The sequence below is a fragment of the Thunnus thynnus genome, chromosome 7, assembly GCF_963924715.1.
Source record: "Thunnus thynnus chromosome 7, fThuThy2.1, whole genome shotgun sequence".
Classification (NCBI taxonomy): Eukaryota; Metazoa; Chordata; class Actinopteri; order Scombriformes; family Scombridae; genus Thunnus; species Thunnus thynnus.
Genome location: NC_089523.1, coordinates 27091869 through 27112910, shown reverse-complemented (window position 1 = coordinate 27112910; position 21042 = coordinate 27091869). Strand labels below are relative to the sequence as shown.

The 21042-nt window shown below is 43.4% G+C and overlaps 1 protein-coding gene across 4 annotated transcripts in view; it reads right to left on the bottom strand.

The window, feature by feature from the left end:
* The window catches only part of fndc3a (fibronectin type III domain containing 3A), a 52183-nt gene that overhangs the window by 4827 nt on the left and 26314 nt on the right, over window positions 1-21042 (bottom strand). For 2 of the 4 annotated variants that reach the window (XM_067595253.1, XM_067595254.1), the window contains 21 exons: window positions 14301-14377; window positions 13967-14213; window positions 13472-13771; window positions 12815-12873; window positions 11385-11551; window positions 11228-11287; window positions 11002-11140; window positions 9761-9814; window positions 9542-9666; window positions 9166-9340; window positions 8449-8535; window positions 6296-6434; window positions 5638-5706; window positions 5390-5508; window positions 3957-4062; window positions 3551-3726; window positions 3277-3390; window positions 2711-2860; window positions 1578-1933; window positions 960-1172; window positions 488-654 (listed from right to left, as the gene is read on the bottom strand). In XM_067595253.1, coding sequence (XP_067451354.1) covers window positions 488-654; window positions 960-1172; window positions 1578-1933; window positions 2711-2860; window positions 3277-3390; window positions 3551-3726; window positions 3957-4062; window positions 5390-5508; window positions 5638-5706; window positions 6296-6434; window positions 8449-8535; window positions 9166-9340; window positions 9542-9666; window positions 9761-9814; window positions 11002-11140; window positions 11228-11287; window positions 11385-11551; window positions 12815-12873; window positions 13472-13771; window positions 13967-14213; window positions 14301-14377 — 3099 coding nt within the window. Of the gene's footprint in view, window positions 1-487; window positions 655-959; window positions 1173-1577; window positions 1934-2710; window positions 2861-3276; window positions 3391-3550; window positions 3727-3956; window positions 4063-5389; window positions 5509-5637; window positions 5707-6295; window positions 6435-8448; window positions 8536-9165; window positions 9341-9541; window positions 9667-9760; window positions 9815-11001; window positions 11141-11227; window positions 11288-11384; window positions 11552-12814; window positions 12874-13471; window positions 13772-13966; window positions 14214-14300; window positions 14378-15432; window positions 15553-21042 lie in introns of those variants that run through there. The other 2 variants (XM_067595255.1, XM_067595256.1) reach the window with 2 other exon arrangements.

Genomic DNA, 21042 nt, shown 5'->3' with positions numbered 1-21042 from the left:
GGTAATCATGAAGAAATACAGCGGCGAGGGAGGATTTTTAATTCTTTGTGGCATTATGATATCAGTCTTTAAACTTAATTATTCTGAATTCAAAACGGTTTATATGGTTGAGAGTCCACTTCACCGTGTAGGGAGACAAACACTGACAAAACCGGCGACTGACGTGATTCAAGAAGAGGTGCTTCTCTGAGAATAAAACCCACATCCTCATTACTGACTTCAATATGTAGGATCAAAAGAGGCTTTGCAGAGGCTGGGTTGAGACCGGACCGCTGAGCTCAACGAGGCCGACTCATGATGACAGCCGACGAGTGAATATCTGGCTTGCCGGGTCTTAATCAAATGCGAGTCAAACTTGGGTCGGCTGAGGTTAAAAGCTGAGTACTGGTTGTATGTATGGCGGGAGTGAGTGTTTGTGAAGATAATAGGAGCTGAAAGAAAGAAAAAGAAAGAAAGGAAGAAAGAGAGTAAAGGCTGCCAACTGTACCTTTCACAGGGGCAGGAGGAGAGCGTGGGGTGGTGAATGTGTAAACATTGGAGAAGGGCCCTTCGCCCGCCTCATTAAAGGCCTGGATGCGGAACGTGTAAGAGGTAGACTCATTAAGCCTCTGGACTTTGTGTGTGTGGCATGGTCCTTTATACAAGGATATAAATCTGCAATGACAGGAACATGAGAAAAAGAGAGAGAGAGAGAGAGAGAGAGAGAGAGAAAGGATTTAATGAGCAAAAGGGTAAAGATGACAAAAGCAAACAAGACGAGCGACTCCTCCGTCAGGAAATGTACAGTAACATAAAGCAGATCATCGCTTCCTGTCTCCATATAAGGTCGCTCCGTCTGGTGCGTTACTTTCTATGTACCCCCGCCCGCCTCTATACAGTTATCTGAAGCTTTTGTCTCCTCTTATCAGTTTCTCTCTTGTCAGGTCGCTTCCCCTCTCCTGACTAATGGGGCCACCGACCTGCCGCTCTTATCCCCCATCTGCAGCTGATACTGGAGGGCGTCTGAGGTGGCGGCTTTGGCTGGACCGTCGCCCCACTTGAGCCTGAGGGTCTGGTGGCTGAAGGCGGTGCACTCCAGGCGGGGTGGCAGCGGGGGCAGAGGCTTCGTCTTCAGCTTAAAGGTGTGACTGAATGGGCCTGCTCCCAAGCTATTCAGGGCTTGGATTCGGATCCTGAAGGAGAAGAAGAGAGAGAGATGTCAAGATCGGAGCGAGGACTGAGCTGTGGCCAGAGCAGAAACACTGCAGTGACTATTAAAGTGGTATTAACAGTATTTTATCTCTTCAGCCTCTGTTCATGTAATATCATGTGATATTTATCCTAGGAAAGAGATGTTTAATGTTGTTTTTGGCTCTGTTTCTGGTTCTGAACAACTGCCTTTTGATTCAGTTGGTGTCCTTGAGTACAAAGTATCACAAGTGTGTGTGTGTGTGTGTGTGTGTGTGTGTGTGTGTGTGTGTGTGTGTGTAATTGATTTGCATTACATCTGTTGACATTTGAAAGATGCAAAAGGTGTGCGGCGCAACTGTAAAACAACATTTCATAATCTTTGGAGTTTCCGTTGAGGAAGCGCCGACCTGTAGCTGATGTCAGGCTGCAGATGCTGGATGATGTGTCTGGTGACGGGGCCGACGACGATGGGTTGGCGTTCTCCCAGATCGATCAGGTAGGAGGTGATCTCGGAGCCGTGATCGCACGGGGGCTCCCAGCAGATACCCAAGCAGGTGGACGGAGAGTAGAGTGGTTGTGGCTGGGAACTGCTATCCTCCTCGTCCTCTTCCTCCTCGTCTTCTTCTGCTTCCGCCGGAGTCTCGTACCTTTGCAGCTCGGACTCCTTCAGCGCGCTGATGTTGCTGACGGCTGCGGGCACGGAGCAGGGCGTCTGGCACAACACCGCCTCACTGAAGGGTCCCACGCCGGCCACGTTCACCGCCTGCACGACAGCGAGACACGAGAGGGGTCAGCTAATCGAATCATGGTGACCGGACAGGAAATGTGTTACCACTGTGTTTGACCACAAGGTGGAGTTCTGATGTAAACATAACCGGTACGGGTTTCAACAATTCCTGACAGGTATGTGGTGATTTTTAGTTTCTAGGCAAGACATAATTTAAAAATAAATGTATGTTTTTAATCAGTTGTTTCTGTGGAAGTCTGCTTTTATAGCCTTTAAATTGGAAACTGTTAAAACTTGTGTCTAATAGAGTTTATTGTTCTATAATCTTCTTTGATGTCCTTTACCTTGGAGGCACTGTTTTTGAGAGTGTTTTTAATAGTTTTCGGTTAGCTTTGCATTAACTGATGCATCATGAGGTATGTTGTGATTTTTTTCGCCTTCGTTCCCACTGAATAAATTAAACCTCCTCGTTTGATTAAATTTAATTCCCACTGACGTAAACGGGGATATTTTGTTGTTGTTTCGTTGCTCTTTGCTGTTCTTATCGAGCAAACTCTAGTTGAGATGCTAATCAAATAAGTGGGAAATTAAACTATTAATTTTGTCGGGCGCCTCCTGAATCTTTACCAAGTCTCTACAGAAATCATCACACTTAAATGACTCAAACAAGGGGGTTGTAAGGTGAGATGTTATCATTTATTCATCGTACGGTTGAGATATGATTCTATTTTCAGGGTGTATTTTTCACATATGTCCGGGAGCAACAGATGAAAATTAGCCTCGGCTAGATAAAATAAAAGTGTTAGTGCTCACCTGTATCCTGCAGAAGTAGTTGGTTGCAGGCAGCAGCCCTTTCATTTCGTGGCTGAGCCCCGGTCCGCTGTAACACACCTGCATGCTGCCCTCAGCGGCTCCCCACTCCAGACGAAACTCTGTCACTGGAGCTCCGTTGCAGGGTGGGGCCTAGAAGACAAACATCAAATGTGGTTGAACTCAGTTTAACTGCTGCACAAAAGATGTATCTTACTTCACTTCAGCGTATATGCACTGGACCGCGATTCGCTCCCAGACTAGTTGTGATGTCACGCTCATATGTAGACTCAAGTAAACTGATTTAAAGTGAGCACAGAGAAACTTTCACCCCTTCAGCAGATGAACGTGAATACTTTCTAGTTTCAAACTCTGCACATACATCACTCGGTATGCACAGTGAGGCTTTAACATCAGAGTGAAGTAAGTAAGTATTAGGCAAAGCGCATTTCTGAGTAGAGGGAGACTAATATATTCATACGTTTTCCAACTTATTCTCAGGATGATGTGAGCGCTGTTAGAATTTGTGTTGGTCAGTGAGGGAATGTAGATGAGGAGTGGGGTCTTACCTCCCAGCTCACCACGACACAGCTGGGGGATTTGCATGTGGTGGACGGAGCCTTGCATTGCTCGGGGGCCCCGGGGCCGGTTGTAACCTCGCAGCGCTCCGAAAGGGGCCCGAACTGTCAGCACGAAAGAAGAAGAAAAAAAAAAAAAAGTTTTACATTTGAGAAACGAAATATTTGATTTGAATGAAATGAGAGAGGAATGAAAGCATGCAGCAGAAAAACAAACAATCTCTTCTCCTGCTATTGATGGATCAGTTTTGACAGTCTTTCTCACCCCAGCTTTGTTTGCCGCCTTGAGCCGGAAGCTGTAGGTTTTGCCAGGCATTAAACCTCCCACAGAGCAGTCCAGCTCTGGACCCTGGTAAACCTCCCGGCTCTCCTCAGACTGCGGCCCACTCACTTCCACGCTGTAGCAGGACACTGGGCTGCCCCCGTCTACCTGAGGGGGACCTGGGAAATTTGTACAACCAGTGTTTATACATCAATACACTTTAAAAAAAAAGAGGCTTTCCAGGAAAAGAAAGAAAAACATACAGTATAAAAAGAGAAATGTACAACAAAATAATACAAACTGCATTATCAAAGCACACTGCTTTGAGGTAGTTCACCAGACAAATAAATGCATCAACAGAAGCTAGAATACATCCCACACAGATCTGAGTTGAAGAGGAATGACTCACCCCAGCGCAGTTGCACCTCCCTGGCTTTGGGCTTGCCCACCAGCCGAGGGGGCTGGCAGGGACCCGGGGGCACCGCAGGAGTCTGGACCTGCAGGGTCTCCGACAGCTTGCAAGAAAGACAACACTCCAATTAAGACCCAGAAAGAATAACAAATTGACAATCTCATCCCCCCCCCCCCCTCCTCTCTTTCTCTCTCTCTCTCTCAAACAACACAGAGGATACAGATTGTTATTTTCACCAGCTTATCAGACTAAATCAGGCAACAACATGCCAGAAAGGAGATAAATGTGAAAGCTTCATTCAAAAAAGGTACATACACACACAGAGAAATATCCTGCATTCCTTATAAAGCTGTGGATAAAGTTGGAGAGATTGTCTGGCGAGCAGGGGGGAAATAAAAAAAAATAAAAAGACCCAAAAAACGTTTTTTCTTTTTCCAGACTACTCCTGTGACAAAAGGCAAACATGTGAGTGTTATGTCACATTGATGTCACATTGTGCTACACCCAAAAAGGCTGCAGCTTGCCACCGTGAGTCATGTTTCTTTACAAGCTCCGTCATGAATAAATGCATGCGCTAACAGCTGATGAAGAAATTAATGAAGAGCGTCTGTGAACTGAACTAATTAAGAAAAACATCCTCTGACACATGCGGGGAGGGGTTAATCGATTAGCAAGCTTTGTCTTGTACTTACACACCAGGAAGCATAGTCTAATCTCTCAACATAGGAGACTGGCTGAATGACAATTTCTCATTAAAACTTACCATAAATAGAGCGCATATCTAGAATTATTCATGTAAAATTTATCAGATCAATCGTGGGATGTGGTGAGATTCGCGGCTTGCTTGCCCCTAACTGTTACATTATATGCAACAGCCGAGAAAAACGTGTCAATAATAAGGGAGCAGATAGGAACACAATGCTCAATTATCTGGGTTTATATAGCTGCATTGTTGTGTGGACTGTAATAGCCACCATAGAGGAGAGTTGACCCTGCTTTGTAATGACATTGTAAGTCCATTTTAAGTTAGATAAAGAAATGATTAGTAATTAGATTTGTGTCATTGTTATTTTTATTTAAAGTCACTTTTTTGGCATTATTGCCTTTAATGGACAGTTGAAAGTGAAGAGGGAGAAAATAAGGGGGGAGAGAGAGAGAGGGGGGCGGGGGGGGTATTATGTGCAACAAAGACCCCCAGCTGGAATCAAATCACAGACATCTCGCTGTAACCTTTCAGCTAACGGGGTGCGATTCGCTTTCAACTTTTAACCAGCAGTCTTTGTACTTGTCTATTATATTATGTATTTAATAAGACAGGTGAGATTTTGCGCTCCCCCTTCTACCGGCGGATCAAATCGAATGGTAACTGATCGGCAAACTCTTTGAATTCCTGTGTGAGGGACCACGTGTGCTGATGCTGAATGACTCACCGGGCTCTGCCCCCCCTCGCTCATGCAGTAAACTCGTGTCTGGTAGGAGCAGCCGGGCTTCAAGCCTTCGCACACATGCTCCGCAGCTGGCCCTGAATACACCAGCTCCCATGACAGACCTTAAGTACAAACACATTTAAAAAAAAAAAAATCATTTTTAAATTATTGTGGGTCACTTTCCAAAACGTAATTTTCCTTTTTATTTCAATAACTGTCAAACATTTTCTTTATCACCGCTTGTGACTTACCGCTTAAGCCTTCAGACAGCTCCACAACATACTTTGTGACTTCTGCTCCGCCGTTATCTTTCGGGGGCTCTAAAGTGTAAAACAAATTAGAAAAAAAATCATTATCAAACAGCACTGACTGAGTTCTTTAACTGGCTATGTCTGACTTCATGTTGCAAGCTCAGTTGTTTACTATGCTATGCAAGTCTGGAAATTGGGAAAAAAGAAGCAATTCAGCCCAATTAGTTGTGTACCTGACTAATAAAAGCACTATGAAACACGGGGAGGGATTAGATAACATAACTTGCTCCATCTCAAAACTCTCAAAACACTGCACACACTGAGAAATTTGACAATGTTTTCAGAACAGCAGACATATTTTTTTCATTTTAAAAACTGGAGGAAAAGTCCAGGCACAGCAGTGAGTGATGTGTTTGTTCAGTGAGGTGTAGGAAGGATTCATGTTGATGTTTGAATTAAGGAGAGAACTGTCATTCATCCATTGTACAGACTGCTTGGTATGTCATCCGTCTCAGGCGGACTCATCGATGGTCTCGCCGGAGCACAATGAGAAAAAGTGAACTGTGCGCTGGTGTAAACTGGCCTTGTCAGGCTGTCGGCCGCGTGCGAGACTGAAAAGTTTTGATAAGGGAAAGGGCAACTGGTAGAAGATGCTCACCCCAGGCCATCTTGAAGCTGTTGGGCAGAACTCTTCCCCTGATGACAGGTCGGCAGGGACAGCTGGGTCTATCTGGGTTTGTGACAAACTCTACCACCTGGCTAGGGTTACTCTTCCCCTCGGAGTTGTATGCCGCCACCTGGAGGGGATGCATGAAAACAGACAGCGAGGAGTCATATTTTTCCTGTTGGAATCGGCTAGTCGATGAGGACAAGTGTATAAATGTCGTTATGTTTCTAGATAACAAGCTAGACTCAGAGAAGGGTAATGAAGGGATCGGGGGAGACGCAGTGAGTATAAGAGCTCAAATATTTCAGGCACGGATGCAACACGCCACACCTCCAACACCAACTGCGTCTTTGTCGTGTGAGGTTGTGTGTCAGCCGTTGAGTTTTGCACTTGTGACTACCTCTGTAGCCGGCTTATTGGAGGAACAACTCTGCCCCACCGCTCCGTGTCGGTACCTTTTATACAGAACAGCGAAGCGGATTAAAGGCGCAGTATTCCCGCCTTAAACAGGCTGTGTTAAAAGGGGCTTATAATGTCCTATAATGTTCGTTCTGCTGCAGCAGATGTGTTGTGCTGGTGTATTCAGGCCGTAACACACTGCCTACAGCTGTAATGGCCTCAGAAAACATTATCAAAGAGATACAGCTCCCTAAATCGACAGATATATTTCAACAACATTGTTTCGATACCACAAATACTGCAATCAAAAAACAAACAAAACAAACAAAAAAAAAAACAGGCAATAAGCTTTAGTGGCATTTGCATTTCAGCGTGGCACATCTGCGATAATATGGTAAATAAATCTCTGTGAGCCTGCTGAGTACAGCTCATCCACACGCTTTACCAAGACGAACCTACTCAGCACCCAGCCTCCCCTCACCCTGTGTGGCTGGATGATTGGAAATTAGGGAGGGAAGGGAGTCTTGAGAGTGACTAATAAACATTTCTATAATTTATGCATATGGTGGTTTGTTTAGGTAAACTAAACAAACTGCTACATTTTCGTCAGTCTCATGTTTAGGGGGTGCTGTAATATGGATTTTTCCAGCACCTGACGTTATCACTTAGTGCAGGCAAAGGACGACCGTTAAGTATCGAGCCGCTTCGAATGACTGTGACGCAGCTCCCGGCTTCAACAGATGACTCACTTTAATAGTAGCACAGCTTTTTAGCCAAACTGACTATGACAAAGTTGTGAAATATATATATAATTCATACAATTAACTTCTATAATGAAATATAACTCTGCTCTGTTTTTAAAAAGGATAGGTCTATACATAAGTATTGATTATGTATTCAGCATGAACGGCCTTAGTGGGAACTGAACCACGAACCCTGGCAGCGTTAGAGTCACATTTCTAAAGAGTACGCTTTGTTCCCACAGTCAAACTCTGATTGCAGACACATTGCACAGGCTACCTGCGGCTTCACCGAGCTGAGAATTTTTTTTTTTTTTTTAACACCTTTGAAAATCTACCTGGAATTGATCTGATGACTCATTTAAAAACTAGCAAAACTGTCAAGATGGTTCACTTTTGCTTGAACGTTTCTCGTCAGAGCTTTGAGGGAAAGGAAAAAAGATGAGGTGTTTGTACAAATATACTGACTCAATCTATTTTTTCAACTTGATTGCATCTTTTCAGATTTTATTATGAGCATCATTCTTGCAATAGTCTTTACTACAGGTAAAGGATGGTCACCTGTGATTCGTCAGAGCCATTTAGTAAGTAGTTCATAGTCAGACGGTTAGTAGAGAAATAATTTAGAAGTGAAAATGTGAGAATAAGAGAAGAGGGGAACTGAGGGAAAGACAAAAGAGAAAAATAAAAGTGACATGGAGAGAAAGACAAACTCATTACAACCAGCCAAAAAAGCTACTGTGGCTCCAACATTTTTGCTTGACTAGCTTCTCACTTGTACCCTGCATGTGATGAGCAGTGGAGTCCTCCTGTTTATGCTTTCAGTTGCCCACCGCCATGCTGGCAGAATCCTGCAAACGGATGAGTCATAGGACCACTGTGGTCCTCAGCACCCTCCCTGCCTGAAGCCTGTCCCCTCCACTCATACACACACACATTGCTGCAGCCTAAATTGAACCTGTGGATCACCGGCTTTGACTGTAAAACATCACAGGGCTCCCTTACCCGAAACTTGTACTTGGTGCTCCTGTGGAGGTTCTTGATGGTGCATGAGAGGTCATCTCCATCGTAGCTTGGCTGGAAGCCATATCCCTGGGACCAAGACAAATGATAAAAGAAAGAAAGAAAACAACCAGGTGAGCGATGACTTACAAGACAACCACTGTAGCACAGAAAACAAAGTGGTCTGTAGGAGAAAAACAGCTACAGGGGATAGGGGGGGGACTTTTTTGTGTTTTCCCTGGCAGGCACTATGTCTGAGAGCACAGGCAGTGGTGACAGTAGCTATAAATGTCACATAATTTTAGAGGAAACTGTTTTAAGTGTCACAAAAAATAAGATGTGGATTCGATTTTTTTCCCTTTCGCTGGGTGTAAATGTATAAGTGAGCTCCTCAATGCGGTAAATAGCTACATGAGAATGTGAATAGACCAGGAAAATAGATGTCTATTACTGAAAACTGTATGTGTTTTGTTAATGGTGTTCATATTTCATGTTGTCTGCATATAAACTCAAAGAAATACACTGTGAAATACTGCTCTCCAAGAAGTAATGGCTCTGCAACTGCAACAGGCACCTTACATAGAAGGGACACAATCTGGCCATTTTACAGAAAAAACTTTTAGCTGCAGATACTAATGCGTCATTTATGCATTTCAATGTCAACTTCTTCTATTTAAAAGGAGAAAAAAAAAAAGTTCATAATGAGGTAGTGAGTCATACCGAGCCTTCCTCCTCCATCTCCAAAATATAGTAGATGTCATCCTCCTTCGGAGAGCTAGTGGGCCTCTGCCACTTCAGACACAGCCAGGTCACCCCCGCCATCTCCAGCTCTGGAGGGAAGGGTGGCAATGGCACACTGCATGAGGTGAACAGGTCCACCACTTCACTGAACTCGCTGGGGAGGGCAGAGAGAGAGAGAGAGAGAGACAGAGGATGGGAGAGAATGGGAGAAAGAGACAGGAGAGACAGGAGTGAGAGACACACATGTGCACACAGATGGGAGACGGTGAATGGAAGAAAACAGTGACATAAAAACAGACAACAAGGGAGGGTTGCCGTCCGAGAAATAAGCCGTAAGCGTGTAAAAGGCGCCCACCTTATACCCATGTCGTTTTTGGCTGCGAGGCGGAAGGAGTATCTTGAGGCTGGTGAGAGCTTGGTAAGTCTGTACTGCTTATGAGAGCCATAGTAGCACTGTTCATAAGCCCCAGTGCCCTTCCCCTTCAGAGAACAAGAATAAGTCACTAAAAATCTCAATTGCATATAAAACATCAAGGCACATTTATTTCATGTAGAATAATAAAAAAAAAAATACCTCATCCCACTGAAGAATGTAGTTTTGGATCTTGGAACCGTTGTCACATGGAGCCTGTAGATAAACCATACGTGGTGTGATTATTACATCTTAATCAGATAATAAATAGTATACACATACCACTTCATAGACCGTTATAGATAGTCTGTGTATGAAACCTTTTCTTTTTCACTCCGTATGCGTTTAAAAAGTAAAAACTTTAAGGAAGGATTAAACGCCTATAACTATTATTATTACTCATATCTCTATTATTATTCTTATTGTTGTTGTTGTTGCTGTGCTTCTCTGAGTCTCTCTGCCCTCCCTTTTTCTTTCTCTCTCAACCCGACCGGTCGATGCAGATGGCCGCCCACCTAGAGCCCGGTTCTGCTTGAGTTTTCTTTCTGTTAAAAGGGGAGTTTTGCCTTGCCGTTGTCGCCGAGTGCTTGCTCATGTTGGGTCTCTGTAATGTAAAGACTACAGTCTAGACCTGCTCTATGTGAAAAATACCCTGAGATAACTTCTGTTGTGATTTGGCCATATATAAATAAAACTGACACTAGCTACAGAGAAGCAATCTTCAGTAACACTAATAACAAATAAGATGCATCCAGGTGTGCACACATTTTTTTTAACAGACCGTATAGAGACAGGAAATGTAGGGAGAGAGGGGTATGATATGTGGTATGCGCGTTAACCGTTAGGCCACCAGGGCACCCGTGTGAACTTTTTTTTAAGGTTTAATTAATCAAGTGAAGGTTTGCTGAGCGTGTATTGTCGTTCTTGCTAAACCCCCACACGTCTACACTCACACCTGGGAGGTGATCTTTGCTACTACTTCTTACTGCTAGCAATTAAGTAACTTTAATTAAGCTACAGAAATACCACACTGAATGAGATCTCAGTAACAGCAGTGACATTTGTTGACTGTTTCTCAATCAATGTTTACTCTTTTTATCAGCCGTTTTATATCATTTGTAAGGTGTGACCTTTTAGTCATTAACCAATTTCTCCTACATTTAAGCTATTTAAGAAGACAAATGCATGTGTGGCTAGAATCAGACGCAAAACCTGCATCAAAAAAGGTGCTATGGGTACCACTATAATTAAACAGAACACTAAATTATATGTAACACCTTGGTATGATTACTGTAAACATAGAGACCATGCTATTTCTAGTGTTTATAATGAATCCTGTTGATTTCTGTTATATTGCTGGTTCTTCTCCATCCTCCTTCCATCAATCACCCTTCTGTTTTTACCTTCCACTGCACTGCAATTGTGTTCTTGGTCCCGCTGGCCTTCCTGGGAGGATTGGGAGGATCCGGCTCACAGCTTAATGTGGTGAAGCTCACAGCCTCTGACGGGCTTCCCTGTAAACAGTTACACATGGCCTGGACCCTGAGGAAAGAAGACCAAAGTGGTTACATGTTCCTCTGTGTATTAACGCTGTAGCTAAAGCAAAAGCAGGTGGATGGTTGCACCAACCTGACGTGATAGTCTGTTGCTGGTCGAAGGTCTTCTAAAGTTGCACTTAGTTCTTCCCCACTGCATCGAAGGACAACAGGAAAAAAAACTTTAGTGTTATTTCAACTAACTATCGATGTAAAATCTCTACTCATGGCATCTTGCTGGTAATGCTCACCAGTACATGCTCTTGTACTTCCCGTCTTTGCCGCTAAATGAGATGGAGACCTCGTAGCTGAAGGGCCCGGAGGGGCTGCAGTCATCCTCCATACTGCCGTTCTCACTCTCTGGTCTGGTGGGAGCATTCCAGCTCACTACCGCTCCTCTGGCCTGGATGTCTGACACCTATCATACGAATATTTCATTTGTCACTATCAAGTCCACTTAACACCATCAAAGCTTTTCATTGAATGAAGCTTTTCCCCCTCCCTCTAAAAACACAGCACCTGCTAAATCCCAAAATACTTATCACACAATTTTACGAGCCTAAACCTAAGTCCAAAGAAGACCATGTCATGTAATTATTCTTGTACCAAGTTTCAAAGTCTTATAAGTATAGCAAGACAAGATATTATTCTTAAATTTCCAAAATCCTGACCAACAAAAAAGAAAAAAAATCACATAGCTTGGTAGAGGAAAAGACAGGGATCAAAATATTCAAACTTATGCCACTTTGGGAAAAGGTTTTCTAGCACTTGGCAGGATGTGCTGTGCAAGATTTTTTCATTCTGTTTTGAGGAGATTTAAAAATAGCCTGAGCTACACTGCGGGGGGTGGGGGGGGATTCATATATGGAAGAACTCAATGAGGTCAAGTCTGTATCTCCTCCTCCTCCCCTCTGCCCCGGGGGCCCACCTTACCCCTTTGCTCCCTACAGTTCACTTCTCAGTCCTTTAACAAACCAGTGTGACAGCAAAGAGGGGAAATAAATAAATAAATAGCCTTTCCACTGTATTAGACCCCCCCCCCCTCCCTTACAGTTTATCCATCATCTTTGCAATAGACTTGTTTTGCTACTTTTACAAGGAGTTCAGACCTTTGTGACAGTGTATGACAAATCCCATCTTATATGAGGTCAAGGAAATACTATTTCTAGTTGTACTGATTCTCATCCAGCTGCTGTCCAGATTGCTGCTGTCAACTTGTTCTTTCAAAGAATAAAAACACGTTTGTTGACCTTTGCATATATGCATATTCCTAGCTGATTATTGCCCTGAGTCTAATATTCTAACCTTATATTTTTGAGCTAAATAAATGCTTGTCTATGAGCTGACCTGCAGTAAAATAAAGATATGAGACCCTGGTAATTGTCAAGTTAAAAAAATCAGTATTTCATAAATTTTAGTAAGTGCCTGCATAGATGTTTGGCACATGTGGGAATAGAAACCCCCAAATGGATGCTAGTCAGCAGGTCTGACTCCATTAGCGAGATGTCAGCAAGAATTCATCATGGATGTTAATAGAATGTTTAATGAAGCGACACATTTGCGTCATTACCAGTTTTCATGAACACAGCGCTGATAAGAGTCACATAAAAATCATGCGAGTTGTATCAATTAGATAAAAGAAAAGAACAATTATGATAATATAGCAGAAGTGAATACTAACCACTGCTTTACTGATGGTACTCAATAGCGCTTGCAGGGCCTGAGCTTCCTCGTCCAGCTCTGAGGAGGAAAAACACAGACATAAAACGTCACCAACTTTATGAAATTGAGAGAAAAAGCTTTTTTAAAGTGCCTGTTTCTGTTTAAATTCAACTATTTCTTCAGGATCCTATGTGATCTGCAATATTTATCTCACTATCGTAACGTTTCTGAGTGTTATTTCTGTGCTGTGTGCTTCTTCTTGACAGTTTAGTAATGGCTCTAAGTTTGCACCATCTACAGCATCAATGAAATAGCCGTTGAAAGAAAAAAATAACCCAAAACATTTACATTTTAGTAGCAGATTGCTAACATTCTTGTGTTCCTAGATTTTAGCATCTTCATTGTGGTGAAGTTTCTTTTTCCTCCACTTTCAAAATTGACAGTAATACCTTAATTATACACTTGTTTCACCAAATAGCAGTGTCCATGATTAATGAGTAGTCAGAGTTCACGCAATCAAGAATAATGTCGGCCGTGTTTCTGATCCCTCTCTGCCACCAGCCGCTGTGGCGCCATTCTCGGCACTTAAAACACAACACAACATCACAACATCCGTGTTGGTTGTAGGGCCCCGATCGTAAACCTTGACGAACCTCTAACCTTCTAACCTCCTTACCTCCTGACTCTCCGTTTTTTCCCCTGCCTGTCTGCTTATCAGGGCCGGCCGCCGCGTGGCTGGGCTGTCCCTGCTCTGCCTCCGGCCCTTTCCCTCCGACTCCGTTGTGAATGTCCTGCGTCGGCGGGCTGCTGCAAGTCTTCTGCGGCGAAGGGGGAGGGCTGTCCTTCACTTGCCCTCCTCCTCCGCCTCCCTGACGCTCCTTCAGTTTCTTCTGCAGACGCTCGTACGTTTTGCTAGTTCTGTCGTCTCTGTGGACAAACGATGGGCGTCCGTGTTGGGAGTGAGAATCTGCAGAGACTGAAGCGACAAAAAAGGTTACTTGTGAGTAGGATATACAAATAAACAGGGCAGTACCCTCGGTGATTAAGAAGACTAAACAGATTGACTCAGTTGATTGTAGAGGTCACCTGTGCCAATAAAGTACTGGAGACAAATAAATAACATCTTAATATAGCGATACAACCCAGACGCTGACTGCTGGCTCCGACTCACCCTGCTCTGAGTAGATATGAGCCGGATGGTACTGGGAGATGTACTGAGAGCTCATGTCGCCCACGCCCCCCGCCATGCCCGTGTACAGGTGGGGCGGCGGGGGCATCATGGCGGGGTGTGGGATGAAGGCAGGCAGGTGGGCGTGGGGTGGAGGTGGAGGGTGGTGGAGAGGGGAGTGGCCCCCTGGGTGGAAATCTGGTTGCTGAGGTAAAACCAGAACCCGCCGCACTCCGTTTTCTTCTATGATCTGAGGAAACAAAAGGACAGAAAGTGGATATCAAAGCTACTCTGAGTTCGACAATCAGAAACGCCGGACTGGAAACAGAACGCGTACCTGTGAAACGTATCCAGGAGGCACATAGATTGGAGGCACTGAACCATTTGGAGACATCATGGGAACCTGAGCAGGACCTGTGGAGGAGGAAGGAGAGAGATCAAACACTTTCCCCCCGGGGCAAACACCTGCTTCATCTGTAAATGTGTTGAAGCGTTAGAGCGGTGTGCTGAAATTTCAGTCCAACCAGGTTCATTCAAGCCCTCGCCTCAGTCCAACTGCTAACAAATGTTCTCATACCAAACCTAATTATTATTATTATTGTTATAACTCTCTCTCTCTCACACACACAAATGAATAAGTTTTTTCATCTGTTTGGTACAGTTAATGACTAAACACTACAGTGGTAGTATTTAGAGTCTCTAAATACTTCTAAGTACTTCAGTAACCAAAAGTCTCAGTGGCTGTTGCTATGGAGAAGATGCCAATCAGAAACTCAGAGCTGTAGCACATTCATAATGCTTTGTTGTTGCAGTCAGGAACAAAACACCACACATTAGTTGATGAATTGATTAAAACTGGCTCAGATTCCAAAGTTTCCAACAGTATGTGAGCTTTGTGATGGCATGAGTCGAATTCTCTCCTCAGATTTGTACATGTATACAGTTTTTTGAAAGTACTTTTGACTTTTTTTAAATCAGAGAGCCACTTTTCTACTCAAATAGTACATTGACTTTTACTTTCATAACCCTGGTCCCACTTTGTCACTCTACGGTATATAAGACTTTTCTACCTCAGAAAAATCCCCACGTGGCTGATTCACTCTTCTAAACCAGCTGCATTTTCACTGATTATTTCATTATGACCAAGAAAAAGACAAAGAAATGCATTTTTTGGGGGGGGGGAATCTTGGCAAATGCAAGAAGACCACTTTACAAAAGTGCTGAGAAACAACAAATTTTCCTGCGTGGCTGAGTTGTAGTGCAGCGGCTTAGCTCAGCACAGAGAACTGACAACTCAGCAAAAAGCCTGGGAGAGAGAGAGAAAGAGAGAGAGGGACCTCTGGCCAAGTTTGCACATTCGCACATTTCTCTCTTTTTTTTTTTTTATAAAACTAAGACATAAATACTAGGACCCCGACTCCACATGTCTCGCAGGCGAGCGAAAAGATCTACAACACACACACACTGACCTCCCGGCGGCCCGCTTGAGGAAGAGTTTTCCTTCATGTTGTCAAAGCTGGTGCAAGCGGAAAGAAAGCACTTCTAAAATGAGCAGCCATACTGGGCCCACGAATACAGAGGCTGGCCTGTGTAACGATACATTAAACCCTCCCACTCCCGGACCCTAGCGCCGCCCCCTCAGGTGCTGAGGTCCAAGCACCACCTCTCAGGGGAGAGTTGATATATTGCTTATGCAGCTGCCAGTTTGTTACTGGCTAAACTAATACAGTCTAGTACGACAACACCCTGCAGTAAATCTTACCTTCTGAAGTTTGAAAAGTTGTTGAAATTGGTTTTGGGTTCAACTTTATGATAATTTTGCAGACTATAGCTTGTGGTGTTGTTTGATTATATTGCTTTATACTGAGTTTACTATAATTTCAGGGTAGACTAAAATATTTGCAACACATCTCTATAATAAAAGCATCAAACTAGAAACATTAAGACATTCATGAAGGTGGGATTTATTACAGGGCTGCATTAGTTTTATCTAAGTATATCTGATAAATTAGCAACCCGAGTGTACACGTCAACACAGAACGACACCGGTCTAAAGTTCATGCCGCACGTCATAGCTGAATATAGAGACTGTTTGCAAGGTTTACATACATAGGTAGTTGGTTTTATAGATGATGTAGTGATGCAGAACACTCAAATTCTAACCTATTATTTATTATAGGCTGTTTGTAGTCCTATCCCACTGACACACTATAGCATGCTATGCCATGACCGACTGATTTGGCCCAGGAAGTTGCAGGAATAAACAATGACATATTCTACTCTCAGCCGTCTTATTGGTCGGCATTTAACGTGTGGTAATGCACACAACAAGAGAGCACCGCTATTTAAAGTTTTGCTATTTACGCTTTTACATATTTTTGTAGATCCTGTATAGGTTTCTGTGGTTTCTGTGGAGTTTAGTTTTATATTTCTGGTCTTACTTTCATCTAACATACAGCAGCCACACTCATCCGTTCTGATCTGCTCTCCTACATCCTACTGAAGCTGTATTAGCTGTGTTGGGTTAATAACGATGCAAACCAAACACTTTTTGCATCCGCTGCTTAAGATTAAAGCTTTCCGGTGGTAAGCCTTGATACGGCTTTTTTTTTTATTGTGATGAAGCTACAGTAAATACTGCGATATTTTCCCCTGAGTGTTGCACCAAATGCTATAGCCTATACAATAAGATATCAACATTTCTCTACTGATATATATAAAGGATAAGTTTTAAATATTTTAAAGGGAGGAATTGATAAAGAAGCATTTACATTGAGCTGGTAGATGAGGAGTACAGTAGAGTAAAGTTTTAAAGCCTCAGCGGGGCAATTTGGTTTACAGGCAGCAGTCCATAATAATAAACACACAAAGAATACAACAAGTAGTAAAACCTGTAGGTGACAGGCACTTATTGCAGTTTTTATGAACCAGAGGACGTCATCAAACTAAGAACCACCTTTTACCATTGTGTCTTGTTTTATTGAACACTACTCATACCATGCTCATATAACCCACGATTGCGCACTTCATGGCTCAGCCCAGGTATCCCGGCCATATGGACAAATGCCAGTATTGAATTACCGTGCCCATAATTTACCAGACGCACGGCACAGTGTTCGGCGATGGTGAAGTGTGACTCAGGATGACAGGGCCGACGTGAAGTAAAAAGAGATGAAATGTTTGGCCCTGGTGTGTCATTCTAATGTAATATATCTGTAAGCAGAGGTTAAATTGTATTTACTGTTTTTGTTTTTCATTAGGATTGCAATAACCTAATAAGATGGGTCGTCTCGGAAACTTAAAAATGAACAGAGTTCAAGTTGGTACAGGCCTGGATTAGATCTTGAGACTGTATCACATATCAAGCACACAATAAGACTCTGTACAGTATCCCAAAACTGTGTGTGTTCTGCACTCTTCATGAAACTTTTTTTAATTGATCTTGCAATATATTACTTTCTGTTGGTCCTAAAATTTGTAATTCGTATATTTGCTAATAAACTTCATTGGACAGACGGATAGTAAGTATTCCTCTTATACTGAAATCAAAAAGGGCAAAGAGCTTTGAAGCTCCTCTCAGCAGACTAATAGGCAGTGAGTCATTTTCCTACCTAAGAACACCGTGTGCAAGGACAAAAATCTCAATTCAGGGAGCATGAGAGAGCTAAGCCGGGAATTGAAGGCAGTCACACTGGCTCAGCCCTCAAGATTTCAATATAATTCGACTGAGGGTTCAAAATATGTACCGTAAAACTCCGCTCACTTTTAAGACCAATAAAATGTTGAGTTTATGCCACGCAGAGCTCTGCTGTGCACCTGCCTGGTGACTGATTAAGGCAAGTTAATGCTGCCAATGCTGACTAACAGGAAATCTGATGAATCACATTAGCATCCTATATGCCATTGTTTGCCAGTTTAGAATAAAAGGCTTTTGTGTGTGCTGACTTGGAGAGTGTAGGGAGGAGAGTACCAGCAGAAAGAATACGGGTGAGGGAGGTAGGATGATGGACCCACACACATTGAGGTGAGAGAGAGGAAAAAAAATAGAAGAGAGTAGGGTGGAGAATTGGGGAGGGTGGAGGGGGGGAGGGGAACACCCACTCTTTTACATCAGACTGACGCACGAGTGCTGACAGAGATCAGATAGAAAAGGCCACATCCCCCCCCTGAGTCAACTGGAGCATTGGTTGTGCTGACGTGGCCGTGGAGTGCCAGCCTTCCAGAGGAAGCAGCCACGGGAAAAACATCAGTTCTCCTCCACAAAAAAAAAAACGGCAGGCTGCCACTGAGCCAAGAATAGCCACGCAAACAAGCTGCCCATTCTGGCAGAGTAAACAGAGGCTAGGCAACACTTTGGGAACGCCATCATCTCCCGTCAACATCATATAACCTGTCCTCACCTCCCCCGCCGCTTGGGGGCAAGGCGACGGGATCAACTGGTGCGGCGTGTCTGAGTCGAAAGGGGGGGCCGAGAGGTTATGGCGGGGAGAAGGGAATGATTGTTTAGGTTGGGTGAAAAAGCAGAGAGACTTATCAAAAGGCCGGGCGCATGTCCGCACACATACATACATACACAGATCGGCGAGGGTGGTGAGGCCACTTTGAGCACCCACCTGTTTCCTCTCTCGTCTGAAAACGGATCGAGATCATAACAAACAAACTGGAGAGGGACTTCACGCGGGTCTTCTAAGGCGTACGCCAAACAGATGAAACTTGGCAGACGTGGCTCTGAAATAACAGCAACAATCCGAGCGACCTGTCGGGTTTAATCGGGTGTACAAATGAACCTTCAATTAGATAAAGAGAATAAAAAAGAAGCAGAGGAGGTGAGGTAGAGAGAGGCTTGCTGGATTAAGAGAAGGATGTGAGAACCGAGAAATACACACTGACGGAGGGCGAGAGAGAGACAGGTAGACGGAAAGACAAGAGAGAGCGAGTGGTTTCATATGGGAGCTCTCAACAAGTTCTCAGTGGCGACATGATGAACTGTAAGCCTATAAAAGATGAAGCAGACTTGATTATTAATCAGAGCTAATAAACTGAGAGGATAGGCAAGGGAAGGCAACTGACAGAGGCTAATAATTACAACCGAGCATGAGAGAGAGGCTAAGTACTGAACTGGCAATAAAACAAAAATACCTATTCGACCGAGTTAAAACCTTAACCTTGATTTTTTTTTTTTAGATAAGACACTGTGGCGAATGTCTCTCTCTCTTTTCATGGCTTATTTTTCTTGCAGGCAGGAAAGAGTTTCCATCAATTAAGAGGGTAGTAATTTGTAATAAGCATAACATTCTATTAGCAGATTACGGAGCCTTGTCCATGACCGGCCTGCTTCTCCACAACATTCCCATTAGCATCAAACCACCACCACCAATCCAGGCAGATAGAGGAGGGTTAAGCAAGAGGAAATGGGCAATCTGTGCTGATCTGTGTACAAACCAGAGCCTGGAGGAAGGAAGCTACTGTTTTTTTCATTCATTTATTTTTTTTTTTTTATAGGCATTAGTAAAATTTGTCTGATATTTCAAGACATCTGTGTGGTTCTTGCAACCCCCACCGGCATGAATGACGTTTACAGGAGGGGGGGAGGCCGTCAGTGATGTTTCATGCTTGTGCTTGTTTCAGAACATCACACTGTTGCTGCTGCTGCTGCTCTCAGACAGACGTATGCAGAACGAGAGAAGGGATATACCCACAGGGGCCTGATTTTTAAAATTATTAATTATCAATCCAGGATATGGAGATTCCACTCTCAAACCGCTGTCTTCCTGTAACAACAAGCACAAAGCCTGTGATGTTGATAATTGAACAAATATATATAAAAAAAAAAGCGGAGTGGACATGTCATCGCCCTGTTCCGGACATCCTGCCCCTGATTAAATTAGAAGAAAAACAAAAGGTTTTTTTTTTTATATATATATAAACACCCCTCTCTCATCTTTCTGTCATCCTCTTTACCCTTTCTCCCTCCCTCTCGGTATCAACGTAGCAATGGGAGAATGAGTCACGAGCTCAGTCATTCTTAGAGCTCACTCGCTGCAGAAACTGTGAATGAACGGGTGCCTGTGTGGTGTGTGTGCTTCTACACGTACATGTTTGTGTACGATGTCCTTGGAGTTGGGTGGGGGAGGTGGTGAGTATAAAAATAATGTGCTAATGGGGCTAATGTGTCTGATATTTGCTGTCCCGATTATGTGAACCATATGTGACGGGTATTGTTTTGCGAGAGAGGGTACTGGGGGGGGGGGTGAGGAAACATGCCACCGTGCCACAGTTGAGATGAGTTTTAATTTGGATATGATCATGTCTAAATAATAAACTGATCACTGGAACCACCGTATCTGTGTCACCTGCCCCCACTGGCAAGCCCAGGGTCTCATGATGGTTACGTTGTCCTTACTGCCCAAACAATGAAACTCAATATCAAGGCTTTGAATAAATAGAAGGGGGGGAAACTGAGGGACAGTGTCCACAAGAACATAATGAGAGATTCTGATATTTTTTTATTTGACCATTTAGTTGAAAATAAATTGGAAATAATACAGTTTTTGCCTGGATTTTTGCAGTTTATAGCCTGAGTTTTTGTTTTTTTTTGCTGTATTCATGTAGAGTCACCTGTAAATCATTCTGAAATGTAAGGCTCTTGAAAGGATGAACTTATTATTAATATACACCAGCTCTTTTCTATCAAGTTCCTCATTCAAAACAAAAGACAAATACATTCTGGTACATAGTGTCTCAAGTGAGGGTGACTGTGTGTCATGACTTTTAAACCTTTATTGATTAGCAACGTGTTATAAAAAGGTTTTCCAATCACTTTGATGCACCGACAGGGCACCGGATACATTTTCTTCCACTTGTTTTGACGATGCCACTGGAACTGTTTTACCTGAATCCTAAAAACTCAAACTTTGTCTCAAACAGATAAATGACTGTTGACTGGGAAAATGTCTATTGTAGCCGTAGTGTCGGATGTTCAACAGTGCACGTCCTTGCTGGTCAGTTTCAGCCACAGGGGACATGACAGTCTCAAGTCCCTCTGATAGAAAATAGACTAAGCACATCTGCAGCACCAT